Genomic DNA, 17,415 nt, shown 5'->3' with positions numbered 1-17,415 from the left:
GCAGTATGAACTGATATCTTCTCATACTGTGTTTTGAATGTTGCTGTTCAGATAATTCTGTGAGGTAAATTCTACCAACAGATACAGCGCAGCTTTCAATTATAGGACTGCAATTGTGTGTTTTCTGTCAAAACTGTGATTTGTGCTCATCACATGTAGATTTGAACAGTGACATAATTGTCTGTGTGCAGCATTGACTCTCGTGAACTGCGTTTTGCGCATGCAATGGTCTTCACCATCGAGGAAATTAACAACAGCACGGAGCTGCTGCCAGGCATCAAACTTGGTTATCAGATCCATGACTCGTGCACCTCAGTGCCTGTGACAATGCATGTGACATTCCAGCTTTCAAACAGCCTAGACCCTGTGTTTTACACTGGTGAAAATTGCTCACAATCTGGTATGGTGATGGCTATTGTTGGTGAGTCTGGATCAACGCCATCCATCAGCATGTCGCGCGTCATCGGGTCCTTTGAAATTCCTCAAGTAAATATAACTGACTACATTTCTGACAACAATGTCTTCAGTGTAGGTCAGCGCTTTTTTACTGTTCTGTTAAATAATTACAATGCTGTATTCCTTTAGGTGAGCCACTTTGCCACTTGTGCATGCCTGTCTGATAAGCAGCAGTTTCGGAGTTTCTTCAGAACAATCCCCAGTGACCAGTTCCAGGCTGACGCGCTGGCCAAGCTGGTAAAACACTTTGGTTGGACTTGGATAGGTGCTGTCCGGTCAGATTCAGACTATGGCAATAATGGCATGGCCTCTTTCCTGGATGCAGCACAGAAGGAAGGGATCTGTGTGGAATATTCAGAATCTTTCCATCGGGCCCACCCACGTAGCAGAATACAGAGAGTAGCTGACGTTATCCGCAGGTTTCTACTTCACTGATTGTGCTTTTCTTTTTTCTTTTTTTTTTGTCTGTGCTCAGACACCAAGCTTCTGCACACAAAACCACAAAAAACCTTAATTCAAATATGAAACAGAAGCATGTTTTATATCTTAGAAATTGGGAATTCATCTTTTTTAAGTTTATAGTCACATAATTATAACTAATGTTAAAAACAGAAATAAATAGAGCGATAGATTATAATCAAGACCAAAAAGTTTCTTTGTCTTAAGTATCTTGATACTTGTATTGGTCTACTATAATGTCCCTGCAGGTCAAAAGCTGTGGTTATTGTGGCATTTACAGCCTCTGCAGAACTGAGGATCCTTTTGGAGGAGCTGGCACTCAAGCCTTCTCCACCTCGCCAGTGGCTAGGCAGTGAGGCCTGGGTAACCAACCGAGAGATGCTAAAGTTCAGCTTCTGTGCTGGAGCCATCGGATTTGGCATTCAGAAATCTGTCATCCCAGGTCTGAGAGAATTCTTGCTGGATCTCTCTCCCACTAAAGTGGCTGCCTCTCCATTGCTTACTGAGTTCTGGGAGGATGCATTCAACTGCAGGCTGGAAAAAAGTAAGAAAGTTGTGTTGATTTTTAACATAGCTGAAATTCAGCTTCATAGTGGAGCCCTTGTGGTTGGGTTGTTTTGCTGAATGTCTGTCTGAGTGGAGCTTCCTGTGGTAAATAGTCATCAGCTGCTTTAAAACCCAAGAAACCTTAGATTCCAATTTCAGGTCAAGTAATCTCTCCGAGATTATGAAATGCTGACTCTGACTACATGAATCAGATGTACCCATTACAGAGACAAAAGAAAACATTTTACTCACTAGAATGTATCAGTCATGCTACATGTACATCTCATAAGCCAAATTAGACTGACGGTGATTTCAGATAATTTCTTATAAACACATAAACATTAAAAAAAGTAAAGTTTGTCATTACTTGAAAGTTGTAAATATGTTTTTTCTCTTATAAATGTGACTAATCATCTGATCACTTGGTCTGACAACGAACAGTGTCGTATCTTATAGAAAAAATATAAAGACATGTCTGGAAAATGATACTTTGAAATATAATGTAACAGAAGTCTGTTTTATAAATTGATTAGAACTATATAAAAAACACACCAATCCAGTATTTTTTTGTTTGCAGGTGGGAGTGGGAGGGCATCTGCAGTCTATTCAGTAGATAGAGTTAATGGGTTTAAGCTGGGATTACTCAGACGATAGTTTGTTCATATGAAATTCCATAATCCAATTCCAATAGTGATAACCCTAGAATAATAATCCATTTCTATTTTGAAGTTTTAAGAATAGCTTTGCTGAGCTACACACCTGCTAATTTCAATTTGTCAAATGCATTATTGTGCGCTTGTCACTGAAAGAGGAACAAATATATTTTGATTCCAGTTCATTTATCCAGTGATTGGAGATTTCTTATGTTATTTAACTAATGCTCAGAAGTATCTTTTTTCCCTTTTTCCCCTTTCAATTGTCAGTCTGGTTGACCCTTTGTGTGTTTTGTTGTCCCTGTAAAAACACAACTTTTTGTGCAAAATAACATCTATTCATAAAGACTTTCTGCTCCGAAAGTCATTAAAGACCATTGAAAAACTAGAGGGCAGTCCTCTTAGAAAGTGCAACGAATCAAACTTTTGAAGAAGGCAAATACAAACATTTGAACAGTACTGTATGCGTTTCTGCAGGGCATGTTTGCTGGTTGAAATAAAATAAAAGGAGAAGACACACAGACTGATAATGAACCATTAATGTCAATGCTAAAAACATGTTTCACTGTCTCTGTGTGTTTTTAGAAGCATCCATAGATGACAGCGTGTGTGATGGAACTGAAGACATAAAGACACTCCAGGACTCATACACTGACACATCTCAACTCCGAGTCACCAACATGGTGTACAAGGCTGTTTATGCAATAGCACATGCTATTCATAATACAGTGTGTCAAGATACACATTCTAAAACTCAGTGTAACAAGCTCACCAGAATAGAGTCCAAACAGGTCAGTCAAAGTAAATGGGTGAACTCCCCAGTGCCATTTTTACTTTTTATGAATTTAAAGTTAAATATTTCCTCTTGCTCCCTAATTGTTAACTAATTGTAACTTTATTTCATCCTCAGGTTTTTACTCAGCTGAAGAAAGTACATTTTTCCAAAAATGGTTATAATGTGTCATTTGATGCCAACGGGGATCCTGTGGCCAGATATGAGCTGGTTAACTGGCAGAAAAGGGACAGTGGCAGCATTGAGATGGTGACAGTAGGGCACTATGATTCATCACTGCCAGAAGGCCAGGAGTTTCGTATCAACAAGAACCTCACCTGGGTGGAGGGTAGCACACAAGTAAGGAGACGAGAAGTAATAATCTGTCATTTTCATGTTTCAAATCTCCCAGATTCTCCCAGATTTTGTTTGCTTAAAGCAGTCAATATGTGAAAAACAGGAGGGACATTGAAGAAGTTTCCACCAATCTGCAAAGACAGTGGACTGTTAACCTGGGGAGGTCTGGCTTGGTAGGAAAATCAACTGAGGCTTTGGAGTTGGAGTTCAGCGCCGCCACAGACTGTGAACCAGGGGTTGGTAAGGACACCAATTGGGAATCGCGAACAGGCGTCTGCTGGGCTGCCATCAGTAAACCATAAGTAGGAATTGGCTGTACTGTTGGCAGGGGACCAGGAACAGGTTTTGGTCAGGCTGCTGACTGGGGACAAAGAACAGGTGATGGCCAGACTGCCAATTGAGAATTAGGGGCAGGTTTTGGTCAGAATGCCAATGGGGAACAAAAGAAGATGACAGCCAGATCACAGACGGGAAACCAAGAACAGATGTCAGCTGGACCCCTGACTGGGCCCCAGAAGCAGGAGTGGGCCAGAGCACAGATGGGGAACCAGGAACAGGTGTCAGCCGGACCACCAATGGAAGAGCAGGAACAGTTGTTGAACAGGCTACCAACTGGGGACCAGGAACAGGTGTCAGCCCGACTGTTGACGGGGAACCAGGAGCAGGTGTTGGCAAGAACGGATATGGGGAACCAGTATTGATGTTGACCAGTAACAGTTTTGGCATCAGCTGATCCGGATTCAGGAACAAGAGAGACATTACACTTATGAACTGGGCATATGTTGGACTCAAGAACAGCCAAGGTGTCGGGTGGCCCAATAACAGGAAAGGTGTCAACCAACCCCATTATAGAAGAGATGTCAGGTGGAACCCCCGACTCAGAAACAGAGTTTAGATCATGGCACTGACCTGCGGAGGCTCTGGGTCACTGGGCAATAGTGGCTCAAGTTCACAGGGCTGCAGGACCTCCGCAGCATGACGGCCAGGAAGAGGTAGCAGCAGAGAAGCTGGACATTGGCGGGAGCCCCACTTATTCTAGAGGGTTTTAGAGAAGTTTGCTTTAGTACATGTGATCAGACAGGACACTGGAGACATTGGAGACAAAGTGAGAGAGGAACAAAGGACCTGGGCTTGCGTATGAATGAGTGACTAATGATGGTAATGAGGTCCAGGTGTGGAAATGGATGGTTAAGCTGATGGGGAATGAGGTGATTGCATGACGGATGATGGGAGGGGAGCCCGCTGGCGCACGTCTGGTGGCATTGGGCCTGGTGGGACTTAGCCTAAAGAAACAACATGGAGCTGACCCTTGTTGACTCACCACCTGCAGGGGAGAGAAATGGGTTTGGGTGCAGTGTGTGAATGGCGAGGGGCCATCCTGACCCCTGGTTTGCAGACTAGACCTTGGTACATGTAATGTAACCTCTGGTGGGGGAGGTAGAGAGGTAGTGCGGGAGGTAGAGAGGTACCAGCTAGATATAGTGGGGTTCAACTTTACACACAGTGGTGGTTCTGGAACCAAACTCCAGCAAGAGTTGGAAAGCTGTTACATTTTGTCTAGGGGAAAGAAGCGGTAGAACTTGTTAGTTGCAATATTTAATCTTGTCTAGATACTTTTTGTGTAAATTCTTGTGAATTTGTTGAAGCTGAGTGGTTATCAGTCAGTTTCGGCCAAGTCAGCTGTGGTGAAAAGGCTTGATTACAGGGCGGAGCTAAGCCTGCATGAGGTAAATCTAGCACATATGGGCTACTCACTACAGTGTCAGGACAGCCGAACGAAGACTTAGGGATCGAGGGAGTCCAAGTAACTCATTGTCCATCATCCATCACAGCCATGATGGATGATGTCATCCTACCCAATCCCAGTCAGGACATCAAAACAGAGAAGATCTCACCGGAGACCCATTGCTCAAGGCTGTAATCCAGCCAATCTCTGTTACCCAACATTCTCCACTGGTACTGAACTTGGAGTACTAGGGGGCCTATGGGACTGCCAGTCTGCAGTGAAGAAGGTGGATAACATTTCAGCCCATGGAGGAACTGGACTCCTCATCACACCCATGTGGTCCTACCAGGTCCTTCCCCTGGACCACCTACCCAGATCTGCACTTGAATTCCACGCTGTCTCTGTCACCCTTCCTTTCAAGCTCAACATTGTGGTAATCTATCGCCCTCCCGGTCCTCTCCATGACTTCTTTGATGAGATGGACGCCCTCCTAAGCTGCTCCCCTGACGATGGCGCACCACTCGTTGTCCGAGGTGACTTCAACATCCAGCCTGAGAAGCTGCGCTCATCTGAATTCATTGACTTCTTCCACTCTCTCCTCAATTGTTCTTTCCTCACTACCATCCACAGAACAATTCTCTCTAATGTCCACCAAGGAAGCCTCCTCCAATCTGTTATCCTCCCTCTTCTCCTCATTACACACTCTCTGTCCCCTCACCTCCCGACCGGCATAATCGTCTCCAACCCCTCCCTGGCTGTCTGAATCTCTGCGCACCAATAGATCGGTGCTACAGCAGCAGAGAGAAAATGGAACAAATCACATCATGCTGATGACCTTGCTCACTACCACCTCCTCCTCTCTGACTTCACCTCAACTGTATCAGCAGCCAAATTTGCCTTCTACCTGTCAAAGATCAACTCCTCTGCCTCCAACCCCAGGAAACTATTCTCCTTGTTCTCTTCTCTCCTCACCCCTCCTACCTCTCCCTCTTCTTCCCCCTCACTGCTGATATCTTTGCAACTTACTTTACCAAGAAATTAAGACATCAGCTCTTCCTTTACTCCTATGCCCATCCAGAAAGCACCTCCCCCCAACCCTTACCTCTGATAGCCTTACCTGCTTCAGCCCCCTCTCCTCTGAAGATGTTCACACACTAGTCACATCTCACCGTGCCACCACCTGTTCCCTTGACCCGATTCCCTCCTCCCTCCTCCAAGACATCAACACTGTCAATACACGCATTTTCATTTAAGTATTGTTTTAAGACAAACTTGAAAAAATGTTCTAAACAGATCAAAGGTGTTCACATCTGAATATGTGTGAGTTTGTTTGTATCTTTGTACCAGGTGCCTGTGTCAGTGTGCAGTGACAACTGTCCTCCAGGAACTCGTAAAATGCTTCAGAAAGGAAAACCCATCTGCTGTTATGATTGTATACCATGTCCTGAGGGAGAGATAAGCAATGCTACAGGTATGTTTTTTTTTTCCAAGTCCATATTTACAACTTCACCTATATTACTGCTAAAAGCCCTTTTTTGTTTATTGTTTCAGATTCCCCTGATTGTTTCCCTTGCCCCAAGGAGTTCTGGCCTAATGCAGAGGGAGACACTTGTCTCCCCAAGCCTGTAGAGTTTCTTTCCTTTGACGAGGTCCTAGGAATCATCCTGGCTGCATTCTCAGGTGCTGGTGCCTGTCTTGCCATTATAACAGCGGCTGTGTTCTTTTATCACAGGACATCCCCGATTGTCAGGGCCAACAATTCCGAGCTGAGCTTTCTGCTGCTCTTCTCCCTGACTCTATGTTTCTTATGTTCATTAACTTTCATTGGAGCACCCTCTGATTGGTCCTGCATGCTGCGCCACACAGCGTTTGGGATCACTTTCGTCCTCTGCATCGCTTGTGTTCTTGGAAAAACAATAGTAGTGCTAATGGCCTTCAAAGCTACACTCCCAGGTAGTAAAGTCATGAAATGGTTTGGCCCTCCACAGCAAAGAATGACTGTCGTTTCTTTCACATTCATTCAAGTTTTAATATGTACTATTTGGTTGGGTCTAAGTCCTCCTTTTCCAATGAAAAACCTTAGTATATACAAGAAGAGAATCATCCTGGAGTGTGCATTAGGCTCAGCTATTGGGTTCTGGGCTGTTCTTGGGTACATAGGCCTACTGGCTGTCTTTTGCTTAGTGTTAGCTGTCCTTGCCCGAAAACTGCCTGATAATTTTAATGAAGCCAAGCTGATCACCTTCAGCATGCTGATATTCTGTGCAGTCTGGATCACCTTTATCCCAGCTTATGTCAGCTCTCCTGGAAAATTTACTGTGGCTGTGGAGATATTTGCAATTCTAGCCTCCAGTTTTGGACTGATACTGTGTATATTTGCTCCAAAGTGTTACATCATATTGTTTAAGCCAGAGAAGAACACCAAGAAACATTTAATGAATAAAAATTAATCCAAAGACATCTGAGGTTATGGTTATATCTTGTTAGCATTCACACCTCTTTCCCGTGATATATAAGTGTTGCTGTTGTCATTAGATTTTGCTGTATAAGTATCACGTCAGTATGACAAATATCGTGGCTTTATTAGTGCCAGACATGTAGGCTATGTCATGCTGAGACGTTAGCAAGAAATAATTGTTGTCGGTCTCTATCGCTCTTCTAAACAATGCAAAAGTAATGTTTGTTTGTTCATACATTCAATTTGTTCACGAGAGAAAGGTAAAGTACTTTCTTACCTGTAATTCGGCCATGGCAAGTGTATGACATAAAAGTTCCGACGTGAATATTTCAAGCGCCACAGTCCACAAGAATCCAGGCAAAAGACGGTGTGGAGCTACGGAGTCGAAACAGGGAGGGGAGGGGGGAGCGCAGTTGTTTCCATCCCAGCCTCTCTCCAGCTTTAAAGATAGCCTTTATGTCAGGATTAATCCAGGGTTTGCTGTTTGAAAAACACCCTACAGTCCTGGTGGGTACGGTGTTATCCATAGTTATTGTGCGGGGATGAATCCAATAGTGACAGCTTTTAGAGGGCAAAACCTATACAGAATAGAAACAAATTCCACCAAATTTGAAATAGGAATATGTTTGATTGTTGCTTTTGGTCGCCTTACTTGTGTGTTACCCTCCACCCACATGAGGTTCCTGTTGATTCGGAACTCCTGTCCCACTGGCAGTGATGCATCATAGTGCCCTACTGTCACCATCTCAATGCTGCCACTCTCACTTTTTTGCCAGTTAACCAGCTCATATCTGGCCACAGGAGAAATCCAAGACGCATCTTTACAAAACAGAGGGTGCCCAGCCGCCCACACGGCAACATAACATCATTGACTGGACATGTAAATGTGCAATACAAAAACCGGATGAAATGAATGCAAACAAATTTAAGGCAGCCGGTACGGGTCGGCACCGGGGTCGATCCTCCGAGATGACAAGATAAGCCCGGAGACGGCTGCTACAGCGCCGGTAACTGTGGGCGGCTGTCCGCTCTCTCTTTTATCTATGTATTTAATTTTTTTTTTTTTTTTGTGGGCGCTCATGCCACCCTGGGCGGCTGCCCATATTATATATTTTTCAGTTTCTCATATATATTGCCAATATGAGAAACCGCCCCTGCCTTTACATCAACATACTGTACATCAGAGAGAAAATGCTATATGTGATGCTTTTGATGAACTCTTGCCCAAAATGTTTCTATGATTCACATGTAGAATTAAGAGTCACTGTCTCTTTTTTCATATATATATATGTATATGTATATATATGCAGATGCACATGTTAAATTCACACCTTAAATGTGTCTTTACTGTGATTTAATCTTATTTTAAATAAATCACCAGAACTTTTGTTCCACTATGATTCATTTGAAACACAAAAGTCAGTTCCACACATTTTTTAAGATAATTAAGACTTTATTGAGCTATTTTAACATTTTTGTGCAAAACGACAAAAAAATGATCTGAAAAACACAACACTGAAATTAAGAAAAGCTTTAATGTGAAACTTTTTTTTTTTAAAAAGCCTTCAAATGTAAATGTTTGATTTATTTCACTGAAGACTGTGCTGAATATACACTGTATTCAACCACTGTTTTTAGAAGGGCCACATTTGAAAAAAGGTGAACTTTTACATCCTGATGCCTGATTTGCAAAGCTTGGAAGTCAAATGTAATAAAACAACTTGAACAATATTATTTAATCTTAGAAGTAGGTTATCAGTTCAATCCTTTTAATTTTCCTCTTTTTTAAAAGCCTGGGTATACATTTTCGAATGAAACAAGAATATTTCTGTCCAGAGCAAGAGGCATCACCATGGAGTTGGTTAAACAGACAACTAACAGAATGACCAAAGGGCCAGAATGACATGGTTAAAGGGCTGCAATTGGCCCACGGTCCACCAGTTGACTAGGTCTGCTCTAGACTGTATGTTGCCACCTTAACAATTTCATAACCTCAGATGTCTTAGGATTGATTTTTATTCATTAAATGTTTCTTGGTGTTCTTCTCTGGCTTAAACAATATGATGTAACACTTTGGAGCAAATATACACAGTATTAGTCCAAAACTGGAGGCCAGAATAGCAAATATCTCCACAGCCACAGTGAATTTACCAGGAGAGCTGACATATGCTGGGATAAAGGTGATCCAGACTGCACAAAATATCAGCATGCTGAAGGTGATCAGCTTGGCCTCGTTAAAATTATCAGGCAGTTTCCGGGCTAGGACAGCTAACACTAAGCAAAAGAGAGCCAGTAGGCCTATGTACCCAAGTACAACCCAGAACCCAATAGCTGATCCTAATGCACACTCTAGGATGATTCTCTCCTTATATATAGTTAGGTTTTCCAATCGAAAAGGAGGACTAAGACACAACCAAATAGTACATATTAAAACTTGAATAAATGTGAAAGATACTACAGTTATCCTTTGCTGTAGAGGGCCGAACCATTTCATGACATTACTACCTGGGAGTGTAGCTTTGAAGGCCATTAACACGACTATAGTTTTCCCAAGAACACAAGAGATACAGAGGACAAAGGTGATCCCAAACGCTGTGTGCCGCAGCCTGCAGGACCAATCAGAGGGTGCTCCAATGAAAGTTAATGAACATAAGAAACATAGAGTCAGGGAGAAGAGCAGCAAGAAGCTCAGCTCAGAGTTGTTGGCCCTGACAATCGGGGATGTCCTGTGACAAAAGAAGATAGCCGTTGTCACAATGGCAAGACAGGCACCAGCAACTGAGAATGCAGCCAGGATGATTCCTAGGACCTCGTCAAAGGAAAGAAACTCTACAGGCTTGGGGAAACAAGTGTCTCTCTCTGCATTAGGCCAGAACTCCTTGGGGCAAGGGAAACAATCAGGGGAATCTGAAATTAATACGAGAGGGCTTTTAGCAGTAATAAAATTGATGTTATAGACATACCTTGAAAAAAAAAAAGAAAGAAGAAAATTAAAAAGAAAAAACATACCTGTAGTATTGCTAATCTCTCCCTCAGGACACGGTATACAGTCATAACAGCAGATGGGTTTTCCTTTCTGAAGCACTTTACGAGTTCCTGGAGGACAGCTTTCACTGCACACTGACACAGGCACCTGGCACATACATATGTAGTAATGGTAAAGTACTACAAGGACTAACCCGTTATGGATTCACACCCTAGTTCATCACTTAAACACAGGCACAGTCCAGAATAAACGGGACGAGAGGCTGATGGCTTCAAAAATATAATTAATTTTATTTCCAATAAATAACCCAAAAACAAAAGAGCACAATTTGAGCCACTCTAATTAAAATAGTCTAGAGCTACACAGTAGCCAAATACACCACCAGGCACTTGTTAATTAAGACAATAAGCTGGACAGTTAGTCAAGTTGTGGCAGACCTAAATCGTGCAATCAATCTCAACTAGTTAAAGCTCTGGTCTACGATCTGAGAAAGGTTTGAAAAAAGCATCCCCCCCACACACACCCCCCTCCCCTCTGTGCTCCTTAACCCCTCCCCTCCGAGCTCGTATCGCTCTCCCCTCGGAGTCCCGCGACACACCCCCTCCCGCTACAAGCTTTTTTTTTTCTCTCTCTCTTCAACGAACTTTATACGTCCCGCAACAAGGTTTTTTTTTTTTTTTTTTTTTTTCTCTTCAACGAACTTTATACGTCCCGCAACAAGCACCAAGAGCAACAAGCCGGCAGAAACCAAATACAGCCCAGCTTTGAATGCGGAGTAACGATGTCGGATTCACAGATAAAGTTATTACAATGCACGTTGAAACTCACGTAAATCTTGTAAGTCATTACAATGTCCACAGCTAAGCTCCACAGCCAAGCTAGCGTAACGTCATTAGCATGCTACGTTACCTTACAGCTACGTAATAAGTTACAACAGCTAAGTTAGCCACTTCTAAAAGTTACTGAGGGCCAAGAGACTAACAGATGCTGCCGCCAGCTTTCATCACAACGATCGCTTCCACCTGTGGCTGAAAAACAATCCTGTGTGTGTCCCAGCTGCTGTTCGGTGCTACTCAGACTTGTTGTTAGCTTACAATGCTAGCATAGAGGCTAACGTCTCCGTCGAACAAGTAAACAATTGTTGACAATACTGCAGCGACAGGCACGTCTAATAACAGAAACAAACTAACGGCAGCTTTCACAGTCATAAGCAGCATCGGCATGAAAGTTATCTGTGTCACAACATCCACAATAGAGACGAAGGTTACCTGCTCAACAGAAACGCCGCTGTATCAGCACCGGGTCCATATCTTCACGGACCTTTCGCCACCGTTCAAACGATGAGCCGGTGTTTATTCGGTTTGAGCCCTCTTTGTTTCACATCTCCGGTTTGTGTCTTTTCAGTGACAGACTTTCTTTCTTTGACTCTTTGCCGGTGGGGCGAGCAGAGGCAGCTGAACTGCTCAGGGCAAAACAAACCTCTCGTCCGCTTGTAGTTTCAAATGCGGAAGTGGGTCAGGACCAGACGTGAGCAGGAGCAGGAGAGTGAGCGAGGATTGGATCGGAAAATTGATCCAATAGGAGCCATCCGGGCCGGATGGTTCCTATTGGTCAATTTCTTTTCAGTTTTACAGACACTAGAGAGAATGGATTTTTTTGGTTCCTTTTACTCTCCACATTGTGTGGGTGGTACTATTGGGTCATAACCACCATCTAAATGATGTTAATAATAATAACAAATCTTTCAAATCGTAGACCATAGCTTTAAGACAATAAGCTGGACAGTTAGTCAAAGTTGTGGCAGAACTAAATTGTGCAATAGATCTGTACTAGTTAAGACAATAAGCTGGACGATTAGTTAACCACTAATGCAATTACTTTATATAGCTCAGGTAGAGCAGGAGTTCAGAGGCAGTTATTCTGTTGAGGACCCCACTCACATGTGGTGAAAGAAAAAAAGACTAAAACCCCACAGGGCAAAAGATATCACCGCACACAGACAAACACAGCACACTATATACATACATATACAAATTACCACACCCTGCCACAAAGCTATGAGCGCACCAGAGGGCCTCACTAAAATAACCGTGAGCCTATTTTCTCGAGTCCACCAGGCTAAAGTCTAGATTTGCACACTACCTACACATATATTGCACCTGCACAACCTAAGTTAAAGTCAAACAAAAAAAACAACCAAACACAAAAAAACAAACAAAACAAACGAAATAACCTAGACAAATTAAACCAAACGGCCCAGGACTCTGAATAACTTAATATGGGGAAAAAACAGCGACAGTCAAAATAACACATGATGTCCTTAGGCTCATCCAAGTTTCACTAGGCCGGGAACCTGCTTAATGCTGTGATGACACTTTATTCATAAACTCTGCTCCAACTATGCGCTCAGATGAGATGAGGTAACGGCGTGCCTTTACGGCAACCACTCTGACCGACTTCCTCTGACCGACTTCGAACTGGGCTCGCAAACACTTTCCTGCCGTCTGTCACGCTGCGTCCGACGCTTCCGCGTTGTGCCGGTAGTGAAGAGAGAGGATACACCCAGCTTCCGTTGCCTCTAAATAACCTCCCGACCGGAAAAAGTGCGTAAGCCACCTTGGTTCCCACATAGTCAGCCCTCCCCACTACACATACATACAAACAAACTCACACATATTCTGGTGTGCCATGCAGGTCCTTGAATAAAAGGATTGGATTACAAATTTTCAAGATCGTCTTAACACATAGTCAAATGCCAATATGTGTATTGCAATTGTTCTTCCAGTAACAATTACTCTTGTTCATAGAAAAAGACCCTTCTGTCACAGTGCTTACTGTCTACTATATTTCTACATATACTAAAAATCTAAAAATCTATTAAAAATCAGTATGCAAGCCTTCAGTCAGCTAATTTGCACCATGGCGGCAACAAGCATGCTGGCCAAAACAGCAAGTCACTGCAGCCTCCTCTTCTCACAATCAGCTAACCTGCACCATTCTAGCCCCCAGCCTGTCAGTGTCCAGTCTGTTAGGTGTCAGTCTTTGTCTCTGGCCTGCAGAGGGGATCCGTTGCGTAGACTCTCCTTCCTTGCATTCAGACGATTTCCGTCTTTGCCACTGGCCTCTGGCAGGGTCCTGTGAGAAGTACTGCCTTTACTGCCAGTTTTGCCAGTTTACTCAGCTTCTAGTAGCTTCGCCCATCCGGTAGTCGTACTGTCCTTCCTCCAGCGCTGACCAGCCTATGTCACTGTATCATTCTAGCTTGTCCTTTCATTTTAGTTTTAGCCGGTCTCTTCGTCCCCTTACCCAAACCCCAGAGCGATCCATCTGCATTTTCCAGTGTAAAATTTTGTACCCTTTAAGATTATCAAATTTGAAATTCTAATGTCTTAGATTATTGCTGATGGGCTCCTTACATCTTTGCCACCATCCATCCAAGTGAGATTCCTGTTGATGCGGAACTCCTGGCCCTCCGGCAGTGATGCATCATAAAGCCCTACTGTCACCATCTCAAGGCTGCCACTCTCACTTTGTTGCCAGTTAACCAGGTCGTATCTGGCCACAGGATCCCCATTGACATCAAATGACACATCATAACCATTTTGGGAAAAATTCACTTTCTTGAGCTGGTTAAGAACCTTTGACGACAAGTAAAGTTAGAAAAGTAGGTAGAGATGGGAAAAAGTTAACCTAAATTTTATAAATTACATTATCGACGAAACATGACATTGGTTATGTTCATGTGATCACTTTCATTGACCTGTTTGGACTCCATCCTAGTGAATTTGTCACACTGAGCTGTAGAATTTGCGTCCTCACATGCTGCACTATGAATGGCATGTGCTATTGCATAAACAGCCTTGTACACTGTGTTAGTGCCTCTGAGCTGAGATGTGTCAGTGTACGGGCTCTGTAGCGTCTGTATGTCTTCAGTTCCATCACACACAGTTTCTTCTTTGGCTGAATCTAAAAGCACACAAAGGAAGGGGAACATGTTTTTAGCTTTGACAATATGTATGATTTTACTATGATTATTTTTAATTCATGATTTCTATTTTTTATTTAAACTGCCAACAATGCCTTGAAACATGCGTATCTATATTTAGATACAGATCGGTAATCAGATGTTATGATGTGAAGTCCAAAAGGCTAGAAAATCTCCACAACTTTTTAATTAATTACATACTGACCTCAGCTGTTTTAATGAGTGCAAATAAATAAATGTTCTGAGAATGTCATATAATTCTTTCTAATGCGTGTAAAACTCTTTTTTACTTTCCTTTTCATTTATTTCCACTACAAAACATACCTTGTAGAAACTCATATAGTACTGCTTAAATGTAGTTGGAATTAAAACGTGTGCTGTTCTAGCAAAGTTATTCTTCAAATGTCTAAATATAAATCGAAGAATAATGCTGTTATCTGAATAGACGAATGACCCACCTCCTGAAAATTTTAATAAAATAAAAGGAAAGATAATGAAAGAAATGAAAATACAATACAGTACTAAGAGCCCAGGGGCCATGTTTGTGCATTTTAAGAGCTTGGTGATTCCACAGTGTGTATCAATATTGTTCTAATAAATATAAAAAATAGACTTAAAAGTAGGGCCAACTGTTCTATTTTCTTTAATATAAGAAACTCTTTCAGTTTTTGCCAAAAGATATAATAACATAATTAGTCACACTTATAAAGGAAAAAATATGTCCATTGTGTTCTTTTGATATCAGTAGATTTCCCTCTCAACGGAAAACTGGGGTTTGATCTTAAAGAAGCTGCTTACATTTTAACACAGGAGGCCCCCTCAAACAGACATTCAACAAAATACAACCTCATGGACCAGACTATGAATGTCAGCAATGTACAACTTTCTCACCTTTTCCCATCCTGCAGTTGAACGCATCCTCCCAGAACTCAGTGAGCACTGGAGAGGCAGCCACTTTAGCTGGAGACAGATCCAGCAAGAATTCTCTTAGACCTGGATTGACAGATGTTTGAATGCCAAATCCAATGGCTCCGGCACAGAAGTTGAACTTCAGCATTTCTCGGTAAGTTACCCAGTAACTGCCTATCCACTGGCGAGGTGGAGAAGGCTTGAGCGACAGCTCTCCCAGCAGGAGAGTTAATTCTGCAGAGTATGTAAATGCCACAATAACCACAGCTGTCGACCTGCAGGGACATTATAGTAAATATTATATTACACCAAAACATTGTCAAGATTCTTAAGATAAAGAAAAATGAGGGTTAGGCTACCTGATTAATAAAATAATGAATATGATAGAGAAAGAGTCGTTGCAAATTATTATCTTTGGTGTTGAAGATAGAGTATTGCTCTCATCATGTAATAGAACAAACTTGATGAAGAAATATAGGCCTACATTCCCAATTTGCCACTAAGATAATCAAATAGTCTCCAGTCTTATGTTTGAACATTACATGTTTTTTGTGGTTTTGTGTGGAGATGTTCAGTGACAGCACAGGCAACAAAAGCACAATCAGTGAAGCAGAAACCTGCGGATAACGTCAGCTACTCTCTGTATTCTGCTACGTGGGTGGGTCCGATGTAAAGATTCAGAGTATTCAACACAGATCCCCTCCTTCTGTGCTGCCTGCAGGAAAGTTGCCATGCCATTATTGCCATAGTCTGAATCTGACCGGACAGCACCTATCCAAGTCCAGCCAAAGTGTTTCAGCAGCTTGGCCAGTGCATCAGCCAGGAACTGGTCACTCGGAATTGTTCTAAAGAAATTTGGGTACTGCTGCTTATCAGACAGGCATGCACAAGTGGCAAAGTGGCTCACCTAAAAGAATTCAGCATTGCAATGAATTTACAGGAAAGAAAAAAAAATCAGCACTGGTGGACACTGAAGAAATAGTTTGAAACAAATTCATAATATTTACTTGAGGAATGTTGAAGGGCCCGATGATGCGCGACATGCTGATAGATTGCGTAGACTCAGACTCGCCGACAATAGCCATCACCATACCAGATTGTGAGCAATTGTCACCAGTGTAAAACACCGGGTCCAGGCCATTTGAAAGCTGAAATGTCACATGCATCGCTACAGGCACTGTGCTGCACGAGTCGTGGATCTCATAACCAAGTTTGATCCCTGGCAGCAGCTCTGTGCTGTTGTTAATCTCCTCGATGGCGAAGATCATTGCGCGCGAGAAGCGCAGTTCACGAGAGTCAATGCTGCACAAAGAAACTGATTTAATTGTTCAAATCTAGTTTCAACAGAAAAGACACAATTAAGCAAGACTGTTGTTCATGGGAATTATGACTGATGGCTGCACTGCATCTGTAAACAAAATGTACATCACAGAGTGACCAGCACGATTCAAACACAGGATTAGATATCAGTCCATAATGCACATATTTAAAAATAGTCAACATGTCGATCAAAAATGGCTTAATTTTTATTTCTTATCCTGGTAATGAAACATACATTTGCAAAAGTTTTAAATATTATACAAAAGCTTTGAAACATCACACAATGCAAAACATTTCTAACCCCATTTAGTATAAAATCCACTTATCCACCACTTTGCCCTCTTACTAACCTCCCTGTGCACTTTAGTGACTCAGGCATGGTGGTGTAATTATGCACCCGTCTGTGTGTGTAGTGGTGAATGGCAAAAACAGCACCAATAACATAGTCACCATCCATTGAGAATGCAGGTAGACGAGTGGTACCCTGGAGTTTACATTTCACAGATGGGGCCTCACTGCTGACCCCAGCACCAGTCCTTTCCTCTGTAAGCCCAGTGCTTTGTTTCAGAGCTGAGTTCAGCTCACACAAACTCAGAGACAAGATCAGGCCAATAAAGAGAGTGGAGATTTCCATCACTCAAGTGTCTGCATGTGAGCAGACTGTGTGTGTGTTTCCACTGGTTTATATAGATTTTACAGACAAAAGCTTCCCTCCTCCTACTCTCTGTCAGCCAACTATACATCAGAGAGAGGATGCCCTTGGTCTTTGATGAAGTCTTCAACTTTTT

The 17,415-nt window shown here is 42.5% G+C and overlaps 2 protein-coding genes across 2 annotated transcripts; one reads left to right on the top strand and one right to left on the bottom strand.

Annotated features, from left to right (window-relative positions):
- Positions 1–201: 201 nt before the first annotated feature.
- On the top strand, positions 202–7,419 carry LOC311256493 (extracellular calcium-sensing receptor-like; the record flags this gene model as incomplete). The annotated part of the gene is made up of 7 exons (XM_084351574.1): positions 202–486; positions 586–875; positions 1,164–1,459; positions 2,700–2,905; positions 3,025–3,246; positions 6,317–6,440; positions 6,521–7,419. The coding sequence occupies exons 1-7, from the start codon at positions 226–228 to the stop codon at positions 7,417–7,419; spliced, it is 2,298 nt and encodes a 765-aa protein (XP_084207700.1). The 5' UTR covers positions 202–225.
- Positions 7,420–9,429: 2,010 nt separating this feature from the next.
- On the bottom strand, positions 9,430–17,126 carry LOC311256478 (extracellular calcium-sensing receptor-like; the record flags this gene model as incomplete). Its single annotated transcript, XM_084351560.1, has 8 exons — positions 16,978–17,126; positions 16,315–16,609; positions 15,925–16,214; positions 15,290–15,582; positions 14,174–14,379; positions 13,830–14,051; positions 10,437–10,560; positions 9,430–10,334 (listed from the first exon to the last, which is right to left on the bottom strand). Exons 1-8 carry the CDS (start codon positions 17,082–17,084, stop codon positions 9,430–9,432), a joined length of 2,442 nt encoding a protein of 813 aa, XP_084207686.1. The 5' UTR covers positions 17,085–17,126.
- Between the last annotated feature and the right edge of the window lie 289 nt (positions 17,127–17,415).

The sequence above is a fragment of the Pagrus pagrus genome (assembly GCF_965226575.1).
Source record: "Pagrus pagrus genome assembly, chromosome: 4".
NCBI classification, from domain to species: Eukaryota; Metazoa; Chordata; class Actinopteri; order Spariformes; family Sparidae; genus Pagrus; species Pagrus pagrus.
This window is presented reverse-complemented; position numbering and strand designations above follow the sequence as displayed.